We start from the raw sequence: 19966 nt of genomic DNA on the forward strand, positions 1-19966 counted from the left end.
ATGTAAATATTGCTTGTTATCTTTTACTAAAACCTTTTCTTCTTACATCAACAGGCCCAAACCCGCCTATCGGAGTCCTCCCGCAAGCTCGACCTGCTCCGGAAAGCCCTCGAACTGCGGCGGTTAGAGCTGCCTCAGGATTCCCAGGCGGCGATACAGCTCAAAGCTGAACTGCAAAATGTGCAAGCGTCCAGCCCGGTTCCAGTACAGTACACCTCCCTGCATCCGTTCCGTGGTACGGCCCAAGGCAAGCCAGCCCACAGTTTGTCGTTCAGTCGATGCGCCGCCGTTACCGGCAAGCTCGAGGTCCGTCTAATGGGTTGCCAGGACCTGCTGGAAGACGTACCTGGCCGATCGCGTCGCGACAAAGACTCCAGTTCTAGTCCGGGAGACCTGAAAAGCTTCGTCAAGGGTGTCACCAGTCGAAGTTCGTCCAAAAGCTACAGCGTGAAGGATGAAACGTCATCCGAGATTATGGCTGTTATTAAGTTAGATAACATCACTGTAGGTCAAACGTCGTGGAGGCCCTGCTCGCAGCAGGCTTGGGATCAGCGCTTCTCGATAGACCTAGATCGGTCACGGGAGCTGGAGATTGGTATCTACTGGAGAGACTGGAGGTCACTGTGTGCGGTGAAATTCTTACGTCTGGAGGAGTTCATAGACGATATTCGGCACGGGATGGCTCTGCAGCTGGAACCGCAGGGCGTTTTATTCGCCGAGATCAAATTCCTTAATCCCATGATATCGCGCAAACCAAAGCTCCAACGCCAACGGATGATCTTCAACAAGCAACAAGTGAAGAATATTCCCCGGGCAAAGCAGATGAACATCAACGTAGCAACGTGGGGTCGATTGCTGAAACGAAACACAAGCACACCAGCGGCAGGCACCGCTGGGGCACAACCAATGATTACCAGCCCAACGACACCCAGTACCATCTCTGCTCCATTCGATATCGTAACAGAAAATGATCCGGTAGAAACGCTTGGTGAGTCTGCGGATTTGAACACAATCGGATTAGGCGGTGGCAGACCGCTCGGTAAGCTCACCTTTCTCTTCCATTACACTCATCACTATTCTAAACTCCACAATTCTCTTCCTCCAGGAATCCACGGTGTTGCCGTCCTTCCAGAAAGTCCTTCATCCCATTCGCTGCAAAATCAGGTTACCTCGCCGACTGGACTGCGACCGATGCAGCAGCCACAATCCATCAGCACGCCTCCCAGCTTCCGACAGAAAAAACCTCCAATGCCATCACCTCCATCGCAGCAACAAATCGGTTCACCTGCATCGAGCAAAATAGACCAAGAGGTAACGTATCCAGCCAATACCTTTCCAGAATTATTTCAACCACAAACCTTGAAAACCGATAACAAATCGCGAGGGATTTCATTATCTCACGATTCTCATTTGAGCAACATCTTAATCCCCGGCACTAATCTCGGTGTGGTGTTGCGGATTCGTCATGACCATGCCATTCCCCTCTTCTCCCAACACTACAAACCGATCGACCGCAGCACAACAGGCTACTGTTTGGTTGTCGGGCGGGCATTGGTCGTCGGTTGACGAAATTTATGTGGCTATACGATGTGCTTCTTATCATCAACCGTAAATGCCAATCTCGCATCATCTGCCAATGGTCACCACATCAATTTCAGTCCGTGTAGTGGTTTGCGGTACCATCGGCTGGCCCCGTATTTCGTCCGTCCGATATCCTCCACATCCGCAATGTTTCAGTGACCCTGCAGAACGGGGTGCGTGCGCGCGAACCTTCCCTTTCTTCCCAGCGGTTGGAGTGTCGCGAAATCTGATGCAAGCTTTTCGGTTGTGATTTTTACGTTTTGTTTGAGTCTAAAGTCGGTTTTATGAGTACTAACTTTGTATCGTTGGTTTTCAAGTTATTAATCGGTTATTGGATTAATCTCATAGTCAAACGGTGGAAGGTATTATTTTCACTAGCAAATAGTATTCACATAAAAAGAGAATATCGTGACAAATATGTATATAATAGTATTTAATAGTATTTTGTGAAGTCGTTCTAGAACAAAATTGAGCTTGAGTTCGTTTTTTATTGGAAGAGATTGAAGAGAGCTTGGGTATCAAATGTTACTTGCAATGTAATTATCATTAATCAAGTTTAAGTACTACAGGTACGCATCGAAGGAAATATTTTTTAGTTCGGGAAAATATTCATTTCGTATAATTTCAATTTAGCGATTTCAATTATGAATACGATCCATAACACAATGAAGTCGTGTTTTCGCTTTTTTTAAACCCCTAGTAGATGGACGAAAGCTATAAGATCACATAAGAAATAAAAAGCCGGTCGTCTGCATATAAATGTATACACGAATCTTCTAGACACACTTTTTTATACTTTGTATGACGATGAGGAATATTGTGCCATTGTTTGCTAATTATTATTGACCCAGTCGATAAACCCGTTTCGGATAAGAGCTCCGCAAAATTTTGACCTTGTACCGAAATAGTGATAGACTGCTGACATGTTTAGCAAAATAGCGTATTTTGGAAATGCTAATAAGTTTGCTAAACCTTTGTAGTTAAAGTTATAGTTTTCAATATATTTAAAAATCAAGCTTGCCAAAAAATCATTTTGGTTTTACCGCAATATTTTTCTGTGAATCAATCAAATTCAGGTATGTTAAACCTCAAGTATTTTCTGAGCTGTAGATCAAAGTTAACCTTTTCTGTATGAAAAACTTCAAATGAGTACTGATTAGCTCCAAAACATGTTACACTTTGAAATGTGAGCATCCGTTAATTACGTCGTACGAAACTTCCAAATAATTTATGTTAATGTTGTGAAGATTCCTCTCTTGGACATTTCCATTGCATTCAACTGATTAAGTAATTTCAAAAAGTTAAAATAATAATTCGTTTAATACTATGTTTGTGCATTGTGAAACTTTGCTAGTTGATCCCGATTTTTTTTGTGAATACTATTTGTTCGTCGAACACTGAGATTATTGCCTTTTCTAAAGACACTATAAACATAGACGCAAAACCTTATCCCCGAATAAATAAACCAAATCTGAACGCTAGATGTGCGACACTATTAATGGTAAACAAACATTTAGAATTAGTCTTTCCGTTTCGCAATAAAATTTTATCTTTGTTATCGCGCTCTGTTCTATTTCACTCACGCGAATAAAAACGCGAATTCACTACAAACGAATTAAGCTCGTTTTAGCCGATGGTTGATGCTTTTTCCTTCTACTGGCCTCGCATTCCACAACTGGATAATTGCAGGCTTCTAGCTTAGAATATTATTTATGTGATAAAATTTAAAAAAAATAATAATGAGGCAAATTCCGAAATGGCACTGCCACATTCGAAATTCCATTGTAATCTTTACTGTCTTTGCTTGTAGTGTCTTTAGTATTTTCCATTGTAAATTATATTATTTGTATAACGGTTTATAAATCTTTTCTAACAAGTAAAACAACGAACTCCAAATTCGCACAACACACAAAAGAACATCCAAAATTCACATATTCACACATTCGAAGTGCACTTCAGCAACCCCCAGCAAACACCCATATCGCATGCTTTAATTTTATTCACATATCATGTTTTATCAACGAAAATATCCTCTACCATTCTCTATTGTTGTTTCACCCTCCATCCACCCCCACAACCACCAAACCCCACTTTCACCTACCCCCAACCCACCCAAACCAATCAACACCATCGCGCGGCGGCGTCCTGCTCGCAAACTCGTACTCCACTGCCGGCGTCGTCGGCCCGTTCAGTTACAGAACGCTCTGCGGGAGTTCGACTTCCTTCAGCAGCACGACAGCACTCTCGGTGAAAGCCAGCAGCAGCAGCAGTACTCGGAGGTTACGCCGCAGTTTGCCAGCCAGTCAGCAGCACAGCGGAATGGCGAAGGCGAAGGTGCCGCCGATGATGACGACGACGACGACTACGACATACCGCCGCCTCCACTGCCCGCGACCCCTCCACCGACGACACCGGCGGCCTTGCAAAAGTCCCTCTCCGGGGATTTGCTCCGCCCGGTGCTATCGATGCCACCGGTAGTGCTGATGGGAGGCGGTGGGTCGAACCGCAACAGTTACATTTCGTACTGCTCGGCCAGCCCGATCGTGGAGGAACCGCCGTCGCCGGCTCCGCGCGTGGACTTTCCGTTCGATGATTACGATGGGTACTCTGTGACGGTCAGCGAAGGTGGCGGGACATACGACGAGATTATCGAGGTCAGGTTCTTGCGCAAAGTTTTACGGCTTTAAAGAGCGTTTTCCTAAATTTTTAATCGACCATAGCATAACGTGTGCTGCATCCGCCTAATTGCGATTCTATCTCTATTGGTCAGTGTGTTTTTTTTTCTTGCGAACACAGTGATGTGCTATAAATTTTAGTTATGGTTTCGGTTGAGTGGTTTTGGTATTAACTAAATGGAAAAACTTGCCTTACTTCTTCATTGGTTCTGACGGCGGCTTTGTATTTTTTTATTCTCATGAAAAAAATCCCATAAGCAAACGTCAGACTTTGCGTAAAACATGTTGGATTCTTCCCTACTAATGCAGGTATTTCAGGAAAGAATGGCATGAGGAGCTGTCATTCTGTGCGTGAAGCTGAGGCGCCGTCATAGCCAATAAACTTAAACACATTTTATTAACATTTCAATTAATACTGCATGGTTGTGATAGTATTAACAGCTGCATGTCATATACTAACAAATGCATGATTATATAATATTTGTTTCAAATACTATGTATTCTTATGGTAGTCCACAAAATTTCATTGAGTAGAACATAAATAGGACAGCTCTCACCACCACTCACGTTTTGGATGGTTTGCATAATGCAATAAAATTTGAATCACCCCAATTTTTATAATTGGATCATATTTAGCTTGAGTATAAGTTGGAAAAATATTGTTTTCATGACAACTTGCATGACAACGTATTGTAATTAACAACAAGTTTTAACCTTCTGTCTGTGCTCAAAAAAACTTACGTTGTCTGTGCTCTGAAGTCATATTGACCCCAAATTGAAATTGTTATTTATATATACATTTTTTATTGTTTGTACAATTTTGGATTTTTTGAGCAGTTTAATTTAAGCATCTTTCAGGACGTTACCTAAGATTGATCATAGGTGGGCGGGTACCTCGCGGGGAGGGGTTTTCGTGATTTTTTATGCTTATTTTTCTTATACCTGAAAAATGTATCCATTTTGAACTGCACCTTTTCAAAAATGTTCTGCAGAGCGGCGTGTGCTTTGACATGAGGCATTGATTAGTTTAGAACTTGGCCGCTAACATTCATGTTTGCCAAAAATACTACACATCAAAATACGTCAGATCTCACATGGAACAATGGCCCGTATGAATAAAAAGTAGTAATCCACACTTTACTACAAATTATGTAGTATTTACTATTTTTGTAGCAAAAAGGTATGAATAAAAGCACGTTTACTTTACAACAATTTTCGAACATACTACTTTTGTGGAACTTGTTTAACAGTTGGTATGAATAAAAGCAGTAAATACTACAAATTATTTGTAGTCTGCTCAGGAGCTTGCTACAAAGTTATTCCATCGCCTGGATTTAAATTTGCCTAAATGGTAAAAGGTGTTTACGAATTGAAATGACTGCCGCAAATAAAATGATGCGATACGATTAGTGCTATTTATCAAAAGTTTATACGATTGGGTCGATTTTTACTAGTTTTTTTTAAGCCGGTCGTTTTTATGCGACGAATTCTTTTCAAAATTTTGGGACATACGCGGTTTTAAGCGATTTCTGGAAATGGACGTAAAACGTTTGACGAAACATTTCTTATCTGAAGCAAATCACGAGGAGAAACAGCAAACGACCAATGCGATCTATACATCCGCGTAACAAAGCAGCAGATTCCAAAAACCGCGGTCAAAATGAATTCAACTTTAATCGATCATTCGCGATTTTTACGTACCCCTGACTATAATAAAAAACCGCGTAAAATAACTTTAAAAAAATCCGTGTGAAAACCCACAAAGATCCCCAAATCAAAATAGTTGCGTAAAAATGAATTATGTGAAAAAAAGCGTAAATGTTATACATATACCAGAGCAAGCTATAGCGTGTCAGGAAATTGCCGGATAAGCCGACCGTTGGATCTAATTCCCGAACTCAGAAAATCAAAATTTTCCCCATGCTAGGTTTTTTTAGTTAATTTTAATTTGAGCTTTCAATAAATATGGTAGGGAACAACTGCAACATGAACAACAAAACATAAACAAATCAAATTTTGACAGATATAATTTGTAGCAAATACTGCTCTTTTATTTTCGAAAGTAGTATTTACTACAATATTTGAAAAAGTTTATTATTTATACCAAAGCAACTTTACTACATGTGGACCTTACTACAAATTTTACTACTTTTTATTCATACGGGCCAATATACTCAAATACAACTGCTCTTAAAAGAAGTGCTCATTACACTGAGCATTGATTTGTATTCCTGGTCATCTTGAACAATTTGGCCGAAAACAACTTGGGTGTTGGTACAAAAGATCTCATGCTAGAGCAATATTGCTCACACACAAAAACATTGTAAGCAAACTAACGCCACCTAATGGTAGAATTACTATTTTTTTTTTTTTATTTATTATTCCCACCAGACGAACTTTGCTAAAGACATCATCTTTACAAATTTCAAATTTGTGCGATAAGACTATTTGCAATGTGGAAAAGTCCATATATAGGAATATCTTGAGTTGGTCTACAATGATGATTTCATTTATATCACCATCTATCGGCCAAGTTCTAAACTAATCACGCCTTCATGCATAACCTTTTTAAAAAGATGCAGGTTAAAGTGGGTAGGAAATTCAGATAATAACAATTGAAATCGGGTCAATATGACCCCAGTAAGTTTTTTATTAAAAGTACACTGTAGCGCTTATTTTCAAGATTTTTTGAGCAAATGTTCACCAGGGGGTCAGATCTCGGCGAGTTTAACTAAACAACCAAAAATTAGGGGATTCGGTTGAAAACTAAAAAAAATGGCAGGAAAACTGCAGTTCTAGGCTTCCGTGCACCTTCCACCTCTTTCACATAATTTTTCAACGAATCTCATCAATTTCATTCGACCTCCATTGATTTTGTTTCCAAGGAAGGAAAATGCAGGCACGGGAAATCCCCGCCTAGATGCATCTGAAACATCATTTACCTCTGCGAAGCCCAATCTCTTTTTTTTCTTGAGCAAGGGTAAACGGAAATCTGCTAACAGACACCTGAGGAGGTTAACTCAAGTAGTGTGGGGATGGGATCACCCGACCCACTAAAACCAAAACCCTTTCGCCAGTCCATATCCCCCGGCCCGCAATTGAGCAATACGGCCTTTACGGAACCCATACTGGTTGCTTGATAAGCCACCAGCACACTCCGTATAGTCCGTCAATCTATTCAGGATCACCCTCTCTAACAACTTACCAGTTGTGTCTAGTAGGCAAATTGGTCTGTATGCCGAAAGCTCTCCCGGGAATTTCCCAGGCTTAGGCAATAGCACCAACTTCTGCCGTTTCCAACGATTTGGGAAGTTTCCTTCGTCCAGGCAACGTTGGAGGCAGCTCCTGAACATATCTGGATTGGCAAGAATCGCGTGCCTAAGGACCATGTTAGGAATACAATCCGGCCCTGGTGCCTTGTTTATCTTAAGTTTTCTTACAACGGCGATAAGCTCATCGTTAGCCACTAGCGGTACAACGTTCACTGACTCGTACGGTGTGGCGGGCGCCAGTCCGACGAGTCATGCTTCGGGAACAAACCTTCAACGATCCTGGCTAACATTTCCGGGAATTTCTCAGGAGGTGTGCTGTTGGTCCTAGCCATCACTATCCTGTATGCATCTTCCCATGGAGTATTATTGGCCATTAGAGTGATTCAAATTTTGACTTTTTCGCTCCCCTGTGCTTAAACGATTGTTTTTGCTATTTTAATAGTCCTCTAAAATTTTTAGCTGATTTGGATGTAATTTGGTTGTGCACGTGCCGTTTGAAGGTTATATGAAAATTACTATGAGAATTGCCACTTATGTAAAGGATCGTTTCGTGAAGCACCCCAGAATCTATTTGAATATATTAAACGCATCGCCATCATAGAATAGATCCTACGCTGAAAGTCAGTTGTTGTTGCGAAGCAATCTGACTTTTTTGAGCAAATTTATAAAGAAAACAGAAACGCTCATTATTTATATTGATGTTATTCTTTTTCGTGTTGAATTTACCGCAATTCAGTATTTCCCCAATAACTTTTGTTGCCAGCATCAAATCATTTAGCAACAACGACGATATTTTCCCTTGTTAAATTTCCTATGTTGCTAACGTATTCATACATTTTTAGAGCTTTATGGGCAATGATGGGGAACGGTTTTTCACAAAAGTTACTGTTTTCATAGTCATTTTTATACAAGCTCCAAACTGCTTGTGCTCAGTCAAATTACATCCAAATTAGCTAAAAACTTAGGACGATTTTTAAAATGGCAAATGTCATCGTTTAAGCATAGGGGAGCAAAAAAGTCAAAATTTGAATCACTCTATTGGCCATCCTACACAGCTCTTCAAAGCAGGCTCTCTTACTACATTTGCTTTCGTAGTTTAGAGCTCTGCTCGTTGTTTGGAACACCCGGCGTCTTTCTAGCCTGTCCACTTCGGTTCTAGCATGTCACAACCTTCTTTTAGCTCTAAGGCAGGTTCTGCGAAGATCAGCTATCGTGCTCGTCCACCAGTGCACCGGTTTGCGGTTGCCGGTTGGCATAGTCCTCCTGGGCATTGTCACGTCACATGCTCGTGTTAGGACATAGGATAACTCATCACCACTAAGCCTAGAGTCAGATTTTCCCACCGTAGTGATTCTTTCAGCAGCTCTGGGTCGAACTGTGAGGTACGCCATCCTAGATCAGCCTTACTGACCCGCCTTGTGGTTCTGTTGGGGGTACCGTGGGGCATCAAAATCCGTACACTTAAGCACCTTAGTATATGAAAAAGTCATTAGAAAATAGGAATCGAATGTAAATAAAACGTTTGTCATTGACACAGGCGCATGAAGGCTTCTACTTTTGAAGTGTTTCACATTTACTCATGAAAAACTAAGACAAACATGATAAAATAATGAATTAAATCAACTACTCCTGACTCGAAATCCGTCCACCGTGGACGGATTTCGAATCAAAGGATCAAAATCCGTACAGCTATTTCTTAACTAAATATTTAAATTGAAACAGTCTGATTGACTAAACTACCACTGTAAATAGTTCGATATGCACCTTGAGAAGCGATCCCTTCGATTTGTATTCCGCTTATCTTATGTAATGATTTGCAATTAGCAATTAAAACACAGGGGCCCTCCTTAACCGTGCGGTAAGACGCGCGGCTACAAAGCAAGACCATGCTGAGGGTGGCTGGGTTCGATTCCCGGTGCCGGTCTAGGCAATTTTCGGATTAATAATGGGCATAAAAGTATTATCGTGTTAGCCTCATGATATACGAATGCAAAAATGGTAACTTGGCTTAGAAACCTCGCAGTTAATAACTGTGGAAGTGCTTAATGAACACTAAGCTGCGAGGCGGCTCTGTCCCAGTGTGGGGATGTAATGCCAATAAGAAGAAGAAGAAGAAGAATTAAAACACAGTTATTTTTCGTGCAATTATGCTCTACCCGAAAACAAAATGGCGGCACAAACTCCGCGTTTGGTGGGTGGAGATTTGTTTTTGATTTTTGTTGTTTTAATTTCAAAGCCTTCTTTCCAATTCTATGCCCTAAAAGCTTACTGTCAAGTATCTGAACAGGATAAGATTAATTATTCCTATATTAATTAACTTTAACCTTCTTTAACTTATTGATATCTCATGAAGTGGACGGACTTCGGTGCTGTACGGATTTCGGTCCCGCACGGTATAACGGACCATAAAACGTATTTCCTGATGGTCACTAGCAGTATACCCTTCGTGAACCCTCCATTCAGGCTCCACCGTCCACCCCGCGCTGTAGAAGGCCACATCGATGCATGACTCGCCATGCGGTCCTCTGAACGTTGACGCTTGGCCCTCGTTCAGCAGGACTACGTTCAGTACCGGTATGCCCAACGGATGGGTGTTTGTTGTCTGTGCCAGGACCACAGATCAAACATCTCGGAGCGGCTTGGCAGGTGTGTGCCTTGTGACCTTCAGCTTCACACCTCCGGCAAAGCCGACACCGATCTGAACCTTACCGAGCATACCGACCAACCCACCTTCAGCTTGGCCTTATTCAGTACCTTCCTGGCGTCAGTCACAGGTACCTGGAATAAAACAACCTACGTTCCAGCATAACCTTTCCGCAACCGAATCGCGGTATCCTGGATTTCAACGCCATACTGATCTCTCAGTGCGGTTACCAGCTCACCGGCTTCGGTAATTTCGTCCAGGCCTCGGCACTGGATTACCTCTACTGGGCATATGGCTCTCACCTGAACCACATCACCCAGCACCTCTTCTGCCAACTTTTTATGCAGTTGACATCATCCCCAAGGCCAGTGAGCTTTTTATCGCCCCGCAAAGCCTTGAGAGCATCTACATAGCTCTTACCATCAGCCTTAACGATAATTGCTTCGCCTCTGTCCTTCCTGCCATGACCATTGGAAGGTGTGCCCTTTCCTCTACGGACACTCCTCTTCTTGGCCAATGGCACCTTCGCCTCCTCTGGCGCTTTTCGCTCCTTCTTCGCCTTTTTGGGATTCACAACTTTCCTCCGGGACAGGCCTACCTCTTGGCGAACTTCGGTAGTCCTCGTAGAAGGAGGAACTGGTTTCCGTCGTTCCTTAGGGCCGGCTACCTGCTCAACCTTCTCCCGACGGATCTTAGTAGCCTTCTTCTCGTGCAATACCGGCTTGGCGCTAGCTCCCTTCAGGTCGGTTGCCATACTGACCTTATTAAGCTTTGGAGTTGTTCCAGTAACAGCCATGCGTCTGCGGATGGTCAGGGTAGCTTCGTCCATCTTGATCTCGATGGGCGGCTCCTCCGACCTGCCACGCTCTTCTGTATCTTCACAAGACATTTTCGAACAAATACCTAGAGGTATTTAAAAAAAATTGTAAAGGAATCGCCAAATGCATCTCTAAAGGAATTTCCGAAACAGTCCCTTGAGATGCTTTCCAAAGTTTTGGCAAAGAAATTTTCAAATTAAATCCTGGAGGAAGTTCTGAAGCAATTATTAAAATCGGGAGGATATTCCGATCGAATCTATGGAGAAATTTCCAAGGAATACCTGGAGAAATTTCCTATGTGATTCCTGAAGGAATTTTAATCGAATGGCTGAAGCAGTTTCTGGGTGAACGTGCGAAGAAATTCCTGGAGGAATTTCTTAAGTAATTTACAACATTGTTTTGTGAAGTCATCAAAATATTCTTTAAAATAATATTTTTCGCAATATTTACTTTGTTGAAATGATTATTTTGTTGCTAAAATCTATATATGGCACATTTGTTTTTGCCTGGAAATTAATGTAAAACACCTGGAAAAAACCTGGAAAATCAGGGAATTTTGTTTTTACAGATGAGTAGACACCCTGTAATAACCATCAGTCATCAGTCATCAGTGAACCTAAATACATAATTTAATTTAATTGACAATAAAATGATGTTCTTTGTCTTGTGGGATCTCGAACATTCCTATCCGCTTCTCTGTTCAGTTGGCGCAGAATTTTCCATCTTATATAAGGTGGAACCTAATAACACAATTCTGACTGAATTGAGTAGACTTGTATTCAACATGTTCGTTCCTGTGGTCAATCTGTTGTGATCCTAACAAGTGAATACTAATTTATCATAACCTATCTCATGTGCATTGCTTGTTTTATGTTTGTAACAAGTTGGCTAACTTTGTTCAGAATGATTTAAAATCTTGAACAACTTTCCATTCCGACAGATGCGTAAAATGACGAACAGTTTCCTACAACCTATCTATATAAATGTCTCTAGATATGTTCTCATTATATGATTAACTTATTTATTAAACTTTTGACATCAATGCAACTACCCACATAATATACTAATTGACATCGTCATTCCAAAATTCTCAGTGGTCCTCTCCATAACAAGTTCCAAAGTCAAACCCGCTACTGTCTGCTTCCATAAATATACAATTGCCAAATCATGTCCATCAATATGAATACTCAGTGTTGCTTCTTCATTTACCCAATTCGGAACATATGAAAAATGCTTAATATTATGCACCCTACAAATATCCAACGCAAATCAATTTCAAAAAACGTTCCTCGCCAAACCCTATTTCCGCAGATCATTCAACCATTTGATCAGCTGGGCGTATCGAGCAACGTTGTACCACTGCAAACACCACATCACCACCAGCAGGCACAAGCGGCGGCAGCTGCAGCGGCCGTAGCCCTCCAACAGCAGCAGTACTACCAACAGCAGCAGCTGTTACTACAGCAACAGCAACTCCAGCAGCAGCCACAACAACAACAAGCCCACCAACAACCGCAGCCACAGCATGATCTGGCAGTCGCTGGTCCGGCAGCTGCGGTCCCACCGAATCGGCGGCAAGGTCCGGCGCGGGCCCTCCAATATCGGGACAGCGCGTACGAAAGTCGCCGCCAGTCGCAGGCTGGCGCCACCGGTATGCACATCGACAGCTTCCGGCTGTTGAGCGTTCTGGGCCGGGGTCACTTCGGCAAGGTCATTCTGGCCCAGTACAAAAACACCGGCGAGTACTTTGCCATCAAGGCACTCAAAAAGGGCGACATCATCGCCCGGGACGAGGTGGAATCCTTGCTCAGCGAGAAGCGTATCTTCGAAGTGGCCAATACTATGCGACATCCGTTCCTGGTGAACCTGTTCGCTTGCTTCCAGACTGAGGTAAAGATAAAAAAAAAAAATCTATTGTTCATTTCCGTAATACATTTGTTTCTTATATTATTAGCAACATGTATGTTTCGTGATGGAATACGCCGCTGGAGGTGATCTGATGATGCACATCCATACCGATGTGTTTTCGGAACCTCGAGCGGTATTTTACGCCGCTTGCGTTGTACTCGGTCTGCAGTATTTACATGAGAGCAAAATCATCTATCGTGATTTGAAGCTCGACAACTTACTGCTGGATACGGAAGGTAATTTACGGCCATACGAAAGAGTATTCTTATTATGATTCCTCGTTTTAGGTTACGTGAAAATTGCCGATTTTGGCCTATGCAAAGAGGGAATGGGCTTTGGCGATCGTACGGGAACGTTCTGCGGTACGCCCGAGTTCCTTGCACCGGAAGTACTCACCGAAACGTCGTACACGCGGGCAGTTGATTGGTGGGGCTTGGGAGTGTTGATCTTCGAAATGCTTGTGGGAGAGGTGAGTTTTTTTTTTATTTCAACAATCATTTTTTTTATTTATAATGTAATGTTTTTTTGCATCAGTCACCTTTCCCCGGGGATGACGAAGAAGAAGTATTTGACTCGATCGTTAACGATGAGGTCCGGTATCCGAGGTTCCTGTCGCTGGAAGCGATAGCCATCATGAGAAGGGTAAGCAAAGTACTAAGAAGATGATACATTCATTTCAAATTTAATCTTTATACATCTGTTGCAGCTTTTACGGAAGAACCCTGAACGGCGACTAGGCTCGTCAGAACGGGATGCCGAAGACGTAAAGCGACAGGCCTTCTTCAGGAACATCGTCTGGGACGATCTGTTGCTTAGGAAAGTGAAACCTCCGTTTGTGCCAACCATTGTAAGTACATAAAATTCTTTATTATTTATGAAAAAAAATCTTCTTTGAAATCTTCGGCGTGACCCCCTTGACAACATATTAGATTTAGACTCAGCAGCACTCAGGGTATAATATTATACTAGCTCTTAAAAATTAATTATGAAGTTATCGTACGTATGTATATTTTTTTACATGTTCAATGAAATAATAAATAACCATTTACAGCGTTCCGCGGAGGATGTTTCCAACTTTGACGAAGAGTTTACATCGGAGAAGGCCGCCCTCACTCCGCCCAAGGACCCGCGGGTTCTGACCGAGAGCGAACAGACTTACTTCAAGGACTTTACTTATATGGCTGACTGGTGTTGACAGTAGTGGTAATAAGTAGGGTAGAAAGCCACCCCCGGTACAGGACGACACCGGCTGGGTTCAGCGATGCAACAAAAAGGTTTCCCCACTCCCCTAAACAAAACTCAAATATCTACCTACAAAACTTTAGCTACCTAATGTCTACTGGTTATCACTGTGTATCAATCTATACTGCAACTATGACCGCGATCATTAACCTAATAAGAGTATGTATTGAATCAGGCTGCTGTACCACTTCAACTATCTGCTATTACGGTTAGGAGCACTACGTTTGTTCGTTGTTCTGTTTGTTACTTTTTTGCTTGCGCAGCTACTATTACGACACGTCTCCATGCATATCACACTCATTATTCCTTGATTCATTGCGAAAAAAGGCATGAAGAAAATTGCGGCAAAGAATGGGCGCAAAAACCTTGTTAATATATTATTATAAGGCATCATAGTGAAACAGACAAATTATATACAAAGGAAGAGAAATTAGGAAACAAATAAATAGTGCATTGTTGGACAAAAACAAACAGTTGGTTTGGCACATGCGTTCGAAAAGTCTTCCAGAGGACACACCCATAAACAAGAATCAGGATACATAATGGCTTCTCAGCTTGTTTTTAGAAGAATTTAAGCTTAGCCGTTGTTGCATTCACTTTCCCTCAAACACAGTCAAAGAGATGAAAACAATCGAAAAGGAATATTTATCGGGTGCCTTTCGTTAGTTGTTGTTGAGATTGTTGCACGCACGCTGAATTTGTGAAAATGGTGTGAGACTTTCACACCAAAATTGTGTATAATTTTGCTTTAGTTTTTATTTTTGTATGATTAGACAATTTCCTAGCAGTGTCAGAAGAAAGCAGTTGTCCCTATACAATTAAATGTAGACAGAACTGTAGAATGAATTGAGAAGGGTGGTTGGGAGCTAAACGTGTTCCAGAAAAGTTGTTTTCAGATTGCCTTTATTTATGGATGAATTCTGCTTTGCTATGAAATTCTATCTACCATTTTTTATACAGAAAAACACTCATACACTCACCTCAAGATAACTGTATGATAAACTTGATTGCAAAGACCATGAGGCAACATGCATCGTATTAACACGGGAGCAAGCATTATCATCGCATTAGTTTTTGAGAAAAGAATTAGAGAAATGCAAGCTAAGTTGCAGAGCGCTGCCGCTAAGATTAGACAAGGCAAAACCGTTGTTTATTATTTTTATTTTAGAATCAATAGTTATGTTACGCTAGGTTACACACATCAACATTAACATACACACATGTGATTATAACTTTTATCGAGAAAAAAAGAAGAAAAATAATGATAATATACATTACGAAACAGGAACATAAATATTGATTAAAGCGAGATGATAAAATGTACTAATAGTCGTTTATTGATAAAAGCAATTTATGCATTTTTGAAAAGGTTAACAAATGTACTGGAAAATACATTACAATCGTTGTTGCTGTGCAATTTATTTCTGTGAACATTGCCATGAGGAGTCTCTTAGCTATTAGTGATATAATGCTTTTAACAGTTTCTGTTTTACGGCTGGTGGCTGTAGTAGTAGGTAATCACAGCATTCACGCACCAAGCCAGGTATCATGTCTACTGGTCTAATAAGCGTTTTGTATATAGTCAGTTTGGTACGGCGGCGAACTCTATTCGATCGAAGCGTTTTGCGGAGTCCAAAGTACGTACGATTCCCTGCCATGCTGCGTCGCGGAATTTCTCTGCTGGTATCGTAATCGGAAGTCACCAGTGAGTCCATGTACACGAATTCTTCAACCATCTCTATTTCGTTACCACCGATACAAACGAGTGGTGGGTGGCTTACATTGATTGTCCTCTCTTGAGCCTGTTCCTATTATGTACTTAGTTTTCGACGTGTTGATGACTAGTCCAATCCGTTTAGTTTCCCTTTTCAGTCTGATGTAGGCTTCCTCCATCTTCTCAAAGTTGCGTGCCATAATATATATGTCGTCGGCAAAACCAAATAACTGGAAGGACTTCGTAAAATCATACCACTCGTGTCGAACCCTGACCATAAAATTAGGGAGAGTACCTTGTAGGAGGCGTTCAGAAATGTGATTGCGCGGTCGTTGCTGCAATCCAACTTATCGCCCTTTTTATCGATGGGACAGAACCTCATTCTGTCAAACCTTGGTAATAACTCAGTTCAGCGCTCTAGCCATTGTTTCACCACCGTGTTTCAACAGCTCTCCTGGTAGTTGGTCAAGGCTTTGTTGTTTTTCAGCCGGCCGATCTTCTGCTGGATTTCCTGGAAATTTTGAGGTGGAAGTCGTATGTCCTGCGCGCGTGCTCGCAGGTTCATTACCATACCGCCAACGTTGTCTGCCACATCGCTCGCTCAGGTGCTCTTCGTAGTGCTGCCGCCACCTATGGATCACCTCATGCTCGTTCGTAAGAAGGTTCCCGTTTATGTCCTTACACATATCGAGCTGTGGCACGTGACCCTTACGTGAACTTCTCATAGAACTTTCGTGCGTTATAAGCGCGGTACAGTTTCTCCTTCTCTTTCATCCGAAAAATCTAGTTTTGTCTGTTCCTCTCCCGTTTGTATCGTGCCTCGTTCGCCCTCGTGCGGTGTTGCAGCAATTGCGATTGCAGCTGCATTCTTCTCTTCCACTAACTGCTCACATTCGTCATCATACCTTTGATCTTTCCCGTTACGTTGGGATATGGATACTTGGAAGTAGTGCGTAACGGTGTAAATCCGGCCATATCGTCAGGCTCAGTACAACACTGAAGCTGACAATATGGCGTCCCTAACCCCGAATCCCAAGGTGTCAGGCGACCCGTGCCGAGGGGATGAATGACCTGGGGGTGAAACAATTAGCCAGGTCGTTAACGGAGCCTGTGGAGGTTCCACAGAGTGAGGGCTGCTTCGGCGGCAAGCGGGTGGCAGTGGGTGGTACCCACACACCCCCAAGTGGTGCACATGTGGTGCAAGCGAATGGGAGTTGGGGGTATTACTCGTAATACCCCCACAGAGTGAGGGACCGAGTGTATGGGTGAGCACACAAGTAAGACTCGCATGGTACGCATGCTCGGTAGTGTTAGAATGATTGAAGTCTGGTGAGGCCTGGCAGGAGTGCTGGGGGGCAGATACCTCTGCGGCACCTCAGAAATTGGAGACATGTAAGGTAAGTGGTGCCACCTCGTTGCAGGATGGGGAGACCACCACACTGATTGTGGCCTGCAAAGTACCTGTCTGGTATCCTGTTGGCAGTATCAGAGCCCGGGTAGGTGAGTGCTTTTTTGGTCAAATATGGCGGAGGCCGTTTTTGTTCAAACAGGCAGATTATTATTTCTACAAAATTGATTATTTGAATCAACCTTAGTCGAAAATAGGAATAGCGACGTATAGCAAATTTTGTTTTCGATTTCAAATTTTGTTGATTCAACAAATATGTTGGATAAATGTAAAACAATATTTTTATTAGTTTTATGCATTAACAGTTTGTTGATTCTACTCATTGTAATTTTAGTTTCAATGAAGCTATATTTTTCTGCATGTAGGCACGCGTGACATGCCGGGTGTTCCTCGCCCAAACGATGCACAGGAGGTGCACAGAGTGGATATAAATGGGAGATGGGGGTATTACAACCCCCACTGAGTGAGAGACTGAATGTCAAGAGAGTGGTGCACAAGTGGTGCAAGCGAAAGGGACTGAATGTATGAGCGAGCACACAAGTTAGACTCGCATGGTACGTGTGGTCAGAGTGACTGCTTAGGCAGTAGTGTGATCCGGCTGCCAGGGACGGATTGAGTGAAGTCTCGCTAGGCCTGGCAGGAGTGTCGGGGGCAGATACCTCTGCGGCACCTCAGAAGTAGGGGACACGAAAGTCTCGCTATGACTGGCAGGAGTGTCGGGGGGTTGATGCTTCTGCGGCACCTCAGAAATAGGAGACATGAAAAAGTCTGTCTCGCAGCTGAGGTAGGAGCGGCATAGGAGCCCCCAACCTAGGGTCGCCTCTGGCTTGGTAGACAAGTGGTGCCAGCCTGTTGCAGGACGGGGTGAACACCATACTGAATGAGGACTGTCATGGCGGCATGGGGTAACTGTATGATTCTTGCAATCATTCGAGCGGCATAGGCAAATGAATGTTGTGGCTCATGTGGTGCCAGTGTGTCTTGTGCAAATGTGTTGCATGGGGAGTGTAGGAAAGTCGATGCGCGGGCCGGGGAATGACTGGAGAGGAAAAAGTTGGTTTTAGTGGGTCGGGAGTGGTGACCCCATCCCCACACTACCTGGGTTCGCCTCCCTAGGTGTCTGGTTGCAGATTTCCATTACCTTCGTTAAAAAAAAACCTTTGATCCGGGGGCACCGTGCCTAGTGCAGCGGTTGCGGTGCTTCCAATGGCGCATGAAATGTCTCTCCAGCCATCTTCAAGAAAAGCTGCGCCCAGCTGCTCTTTCGTTGGGAGGAGTGTCACTTCCAGTTGCTGCCCAATCTTTAGCTACGACTCCAATACCTATCAATATGATGTTCTGTATGATAGATATCTGTATGATAAACCACTCATTCGAAGTTGAGCCGTGGATTGTGATGTCTATCAAGTTCTAGGACGTAATAAGTGGCGACTAGGAAATCGTTTCTTGAGTGAGTCAATTGCAAGTTTTAGCAGAGTTGGAGATTGTTTTAGCAGTTTGGAGATTGGTAAGACTCCGAAAATAAAACTTAAGCTGCAGACAGTCGCTACTGGGCAGAGCGATTGTTGTGCCGAAGAAACCTTCGCCTCTAAAATCTTCTTCTTCTTTTTATTGGCATTACATCCCCACACTCTGGGACAGAGCCGCCTCGCAGCTTAGTGTTCATTAAGCACTTCCACAGTTATTACCATTTTTGCAGGGAAGTCGAGACCAATTTCCAATCCCAAAATTGCCTAGGGGCCTTTCACAAATTACGTAACGCTGTAGGGGGAGGGAGGGGGTCAAGCCGAGTGTTACGATCCATACAAAAAATTAAACCATTCATACAAAAAGTTTTAGGAGGGGGAGGGTGGGGGTCCAAAATCACCAAATTTAGCGTTACGTAATTTTAGAAAGAACCCCTAGACCGGCACCGGGAATCGAACCCAGCCACCCTCAACATGGTATTGCTTTGTAGCCGCGCGTCTTACCGTACGGCTAAGGAGGGACACGGCCTCTAAAATACACGTGGTTTAACGCCGTTCACTTTTCTTTGTTCCGTAAGGTCTTTTTTTGCACCATCTTCTGTGTAGGCGAAGCATGAGAAAACTTTTCCTTGGTACTCTCATGGGATCAAGAGAGCCACCAAGAAGAGAGAGAGTTGAAAGACGGCTGAGTTATTAGTCCATACTTCCTGACCACTTTTCGTGACGTCCTCAGATTTGAATCTGCAAAATGACCCCCCTATCTTCCCGAAGGACGTAATCCATGCATAGGTACAAATTCTACAACCGTTCGCAAGGGCATTCTAAAAGTTCAGAGAATTTTGTTTTAGCCCTAAAACTTCTTGCGGAGAATTGTAACTTTAGAGATATGAGAGAGGAAGCTGTAGAGACAAGTTGATTCTCGGGTTACGCGATAAAAATTTACAACAAAAACTACTCACGTATCTGTCAAGGTACAATTAAATGCTGGAATTAAATGGAATTGTAAGAACTCGTCTTATGACAAGTAAGAAAAATGTGCAAAACTTGCTTTTCAGGCATCAAATTTCCCCATTCTCCCCCAGAAATGCACACTTTTAGTTTCACGTGTAGCCACCGTGTGCCGCTCAAAGCGGTCTAGCATAGTCCTGGTGTTGGATGGGACTTAAAACAAATTTGACCCGACTGATCGAGCATCTGTTCCCCAAGAAGGTGCGGCTCCAATAGCATCTTGCGGCTGA

The 19966-nt window shown here is 42.8% G+C and overlaps 1 protein-coding gene across 6 annotated transcripts in view; it reads left to right on the forward strand.

Annotated features, from left to right (window-relative positions):
• LOC134218148 (serine/threonine-protein kinase N) overlaps positions 1-15540 on the forward strand; it is a 320062-nt gene extending 304522 nt beyond the window's left edge. For 5 of the 6 annotated variants that reach the window (XM_062697031.1, XM_062697028.1, XM_062697029.1 and 2 more), the window contains 9 exons: positions 55-1039; positions 1106-1311; positions 3774-4235; positions 12302-12880; positions 12945-13134; positions 13186-13367; positions 13433-13540; positions 13605-13745; positions 13950-15540. In XM_062697031.1, the coding sequence (XP_062553015.1) occupies positions 55-1039; positions 1106-1311; positions 3774-4235; positions 12302-12880; positions 12945-13134; positions 13186-13367; positions 13433-13540; positions 13605-13745; positions 13950-14093 (2997 nt within the window). In that variant the 3' untranslated portion in view covers positions 14094-15540. The remainder of the gene's footprint in view (positions 1-54; positions 1040-1105; positions 1312-3773; positions 4236-12301; positions 12881-12944; positions 13135-13185; positions 13368-13432; positions 13541-13604; positions 13746-13949) is intronic. The other variant, XM_062697032.1, reaches the window with a different exon arrangement.
• The last annotated feature ends 4426 nt before the right edge of the window (positions 15541-19966 follow it).

This window comes from Armigeres subalbatus, chromosome 2 (assembly GCF_024139115.2).
Source record: "Armigeres subalbatus isolate Guangzhou_Male chromosome 2, GZ_Asu_2, whole genome shotgun sequence".
In the NCBI taxonomy this organism is placed as follows: Eukaryota; Metazoa; Arthropoda; class Insecta; order Diptera; family Culicidae; genus Armigeres; species Armigeres subalbatus.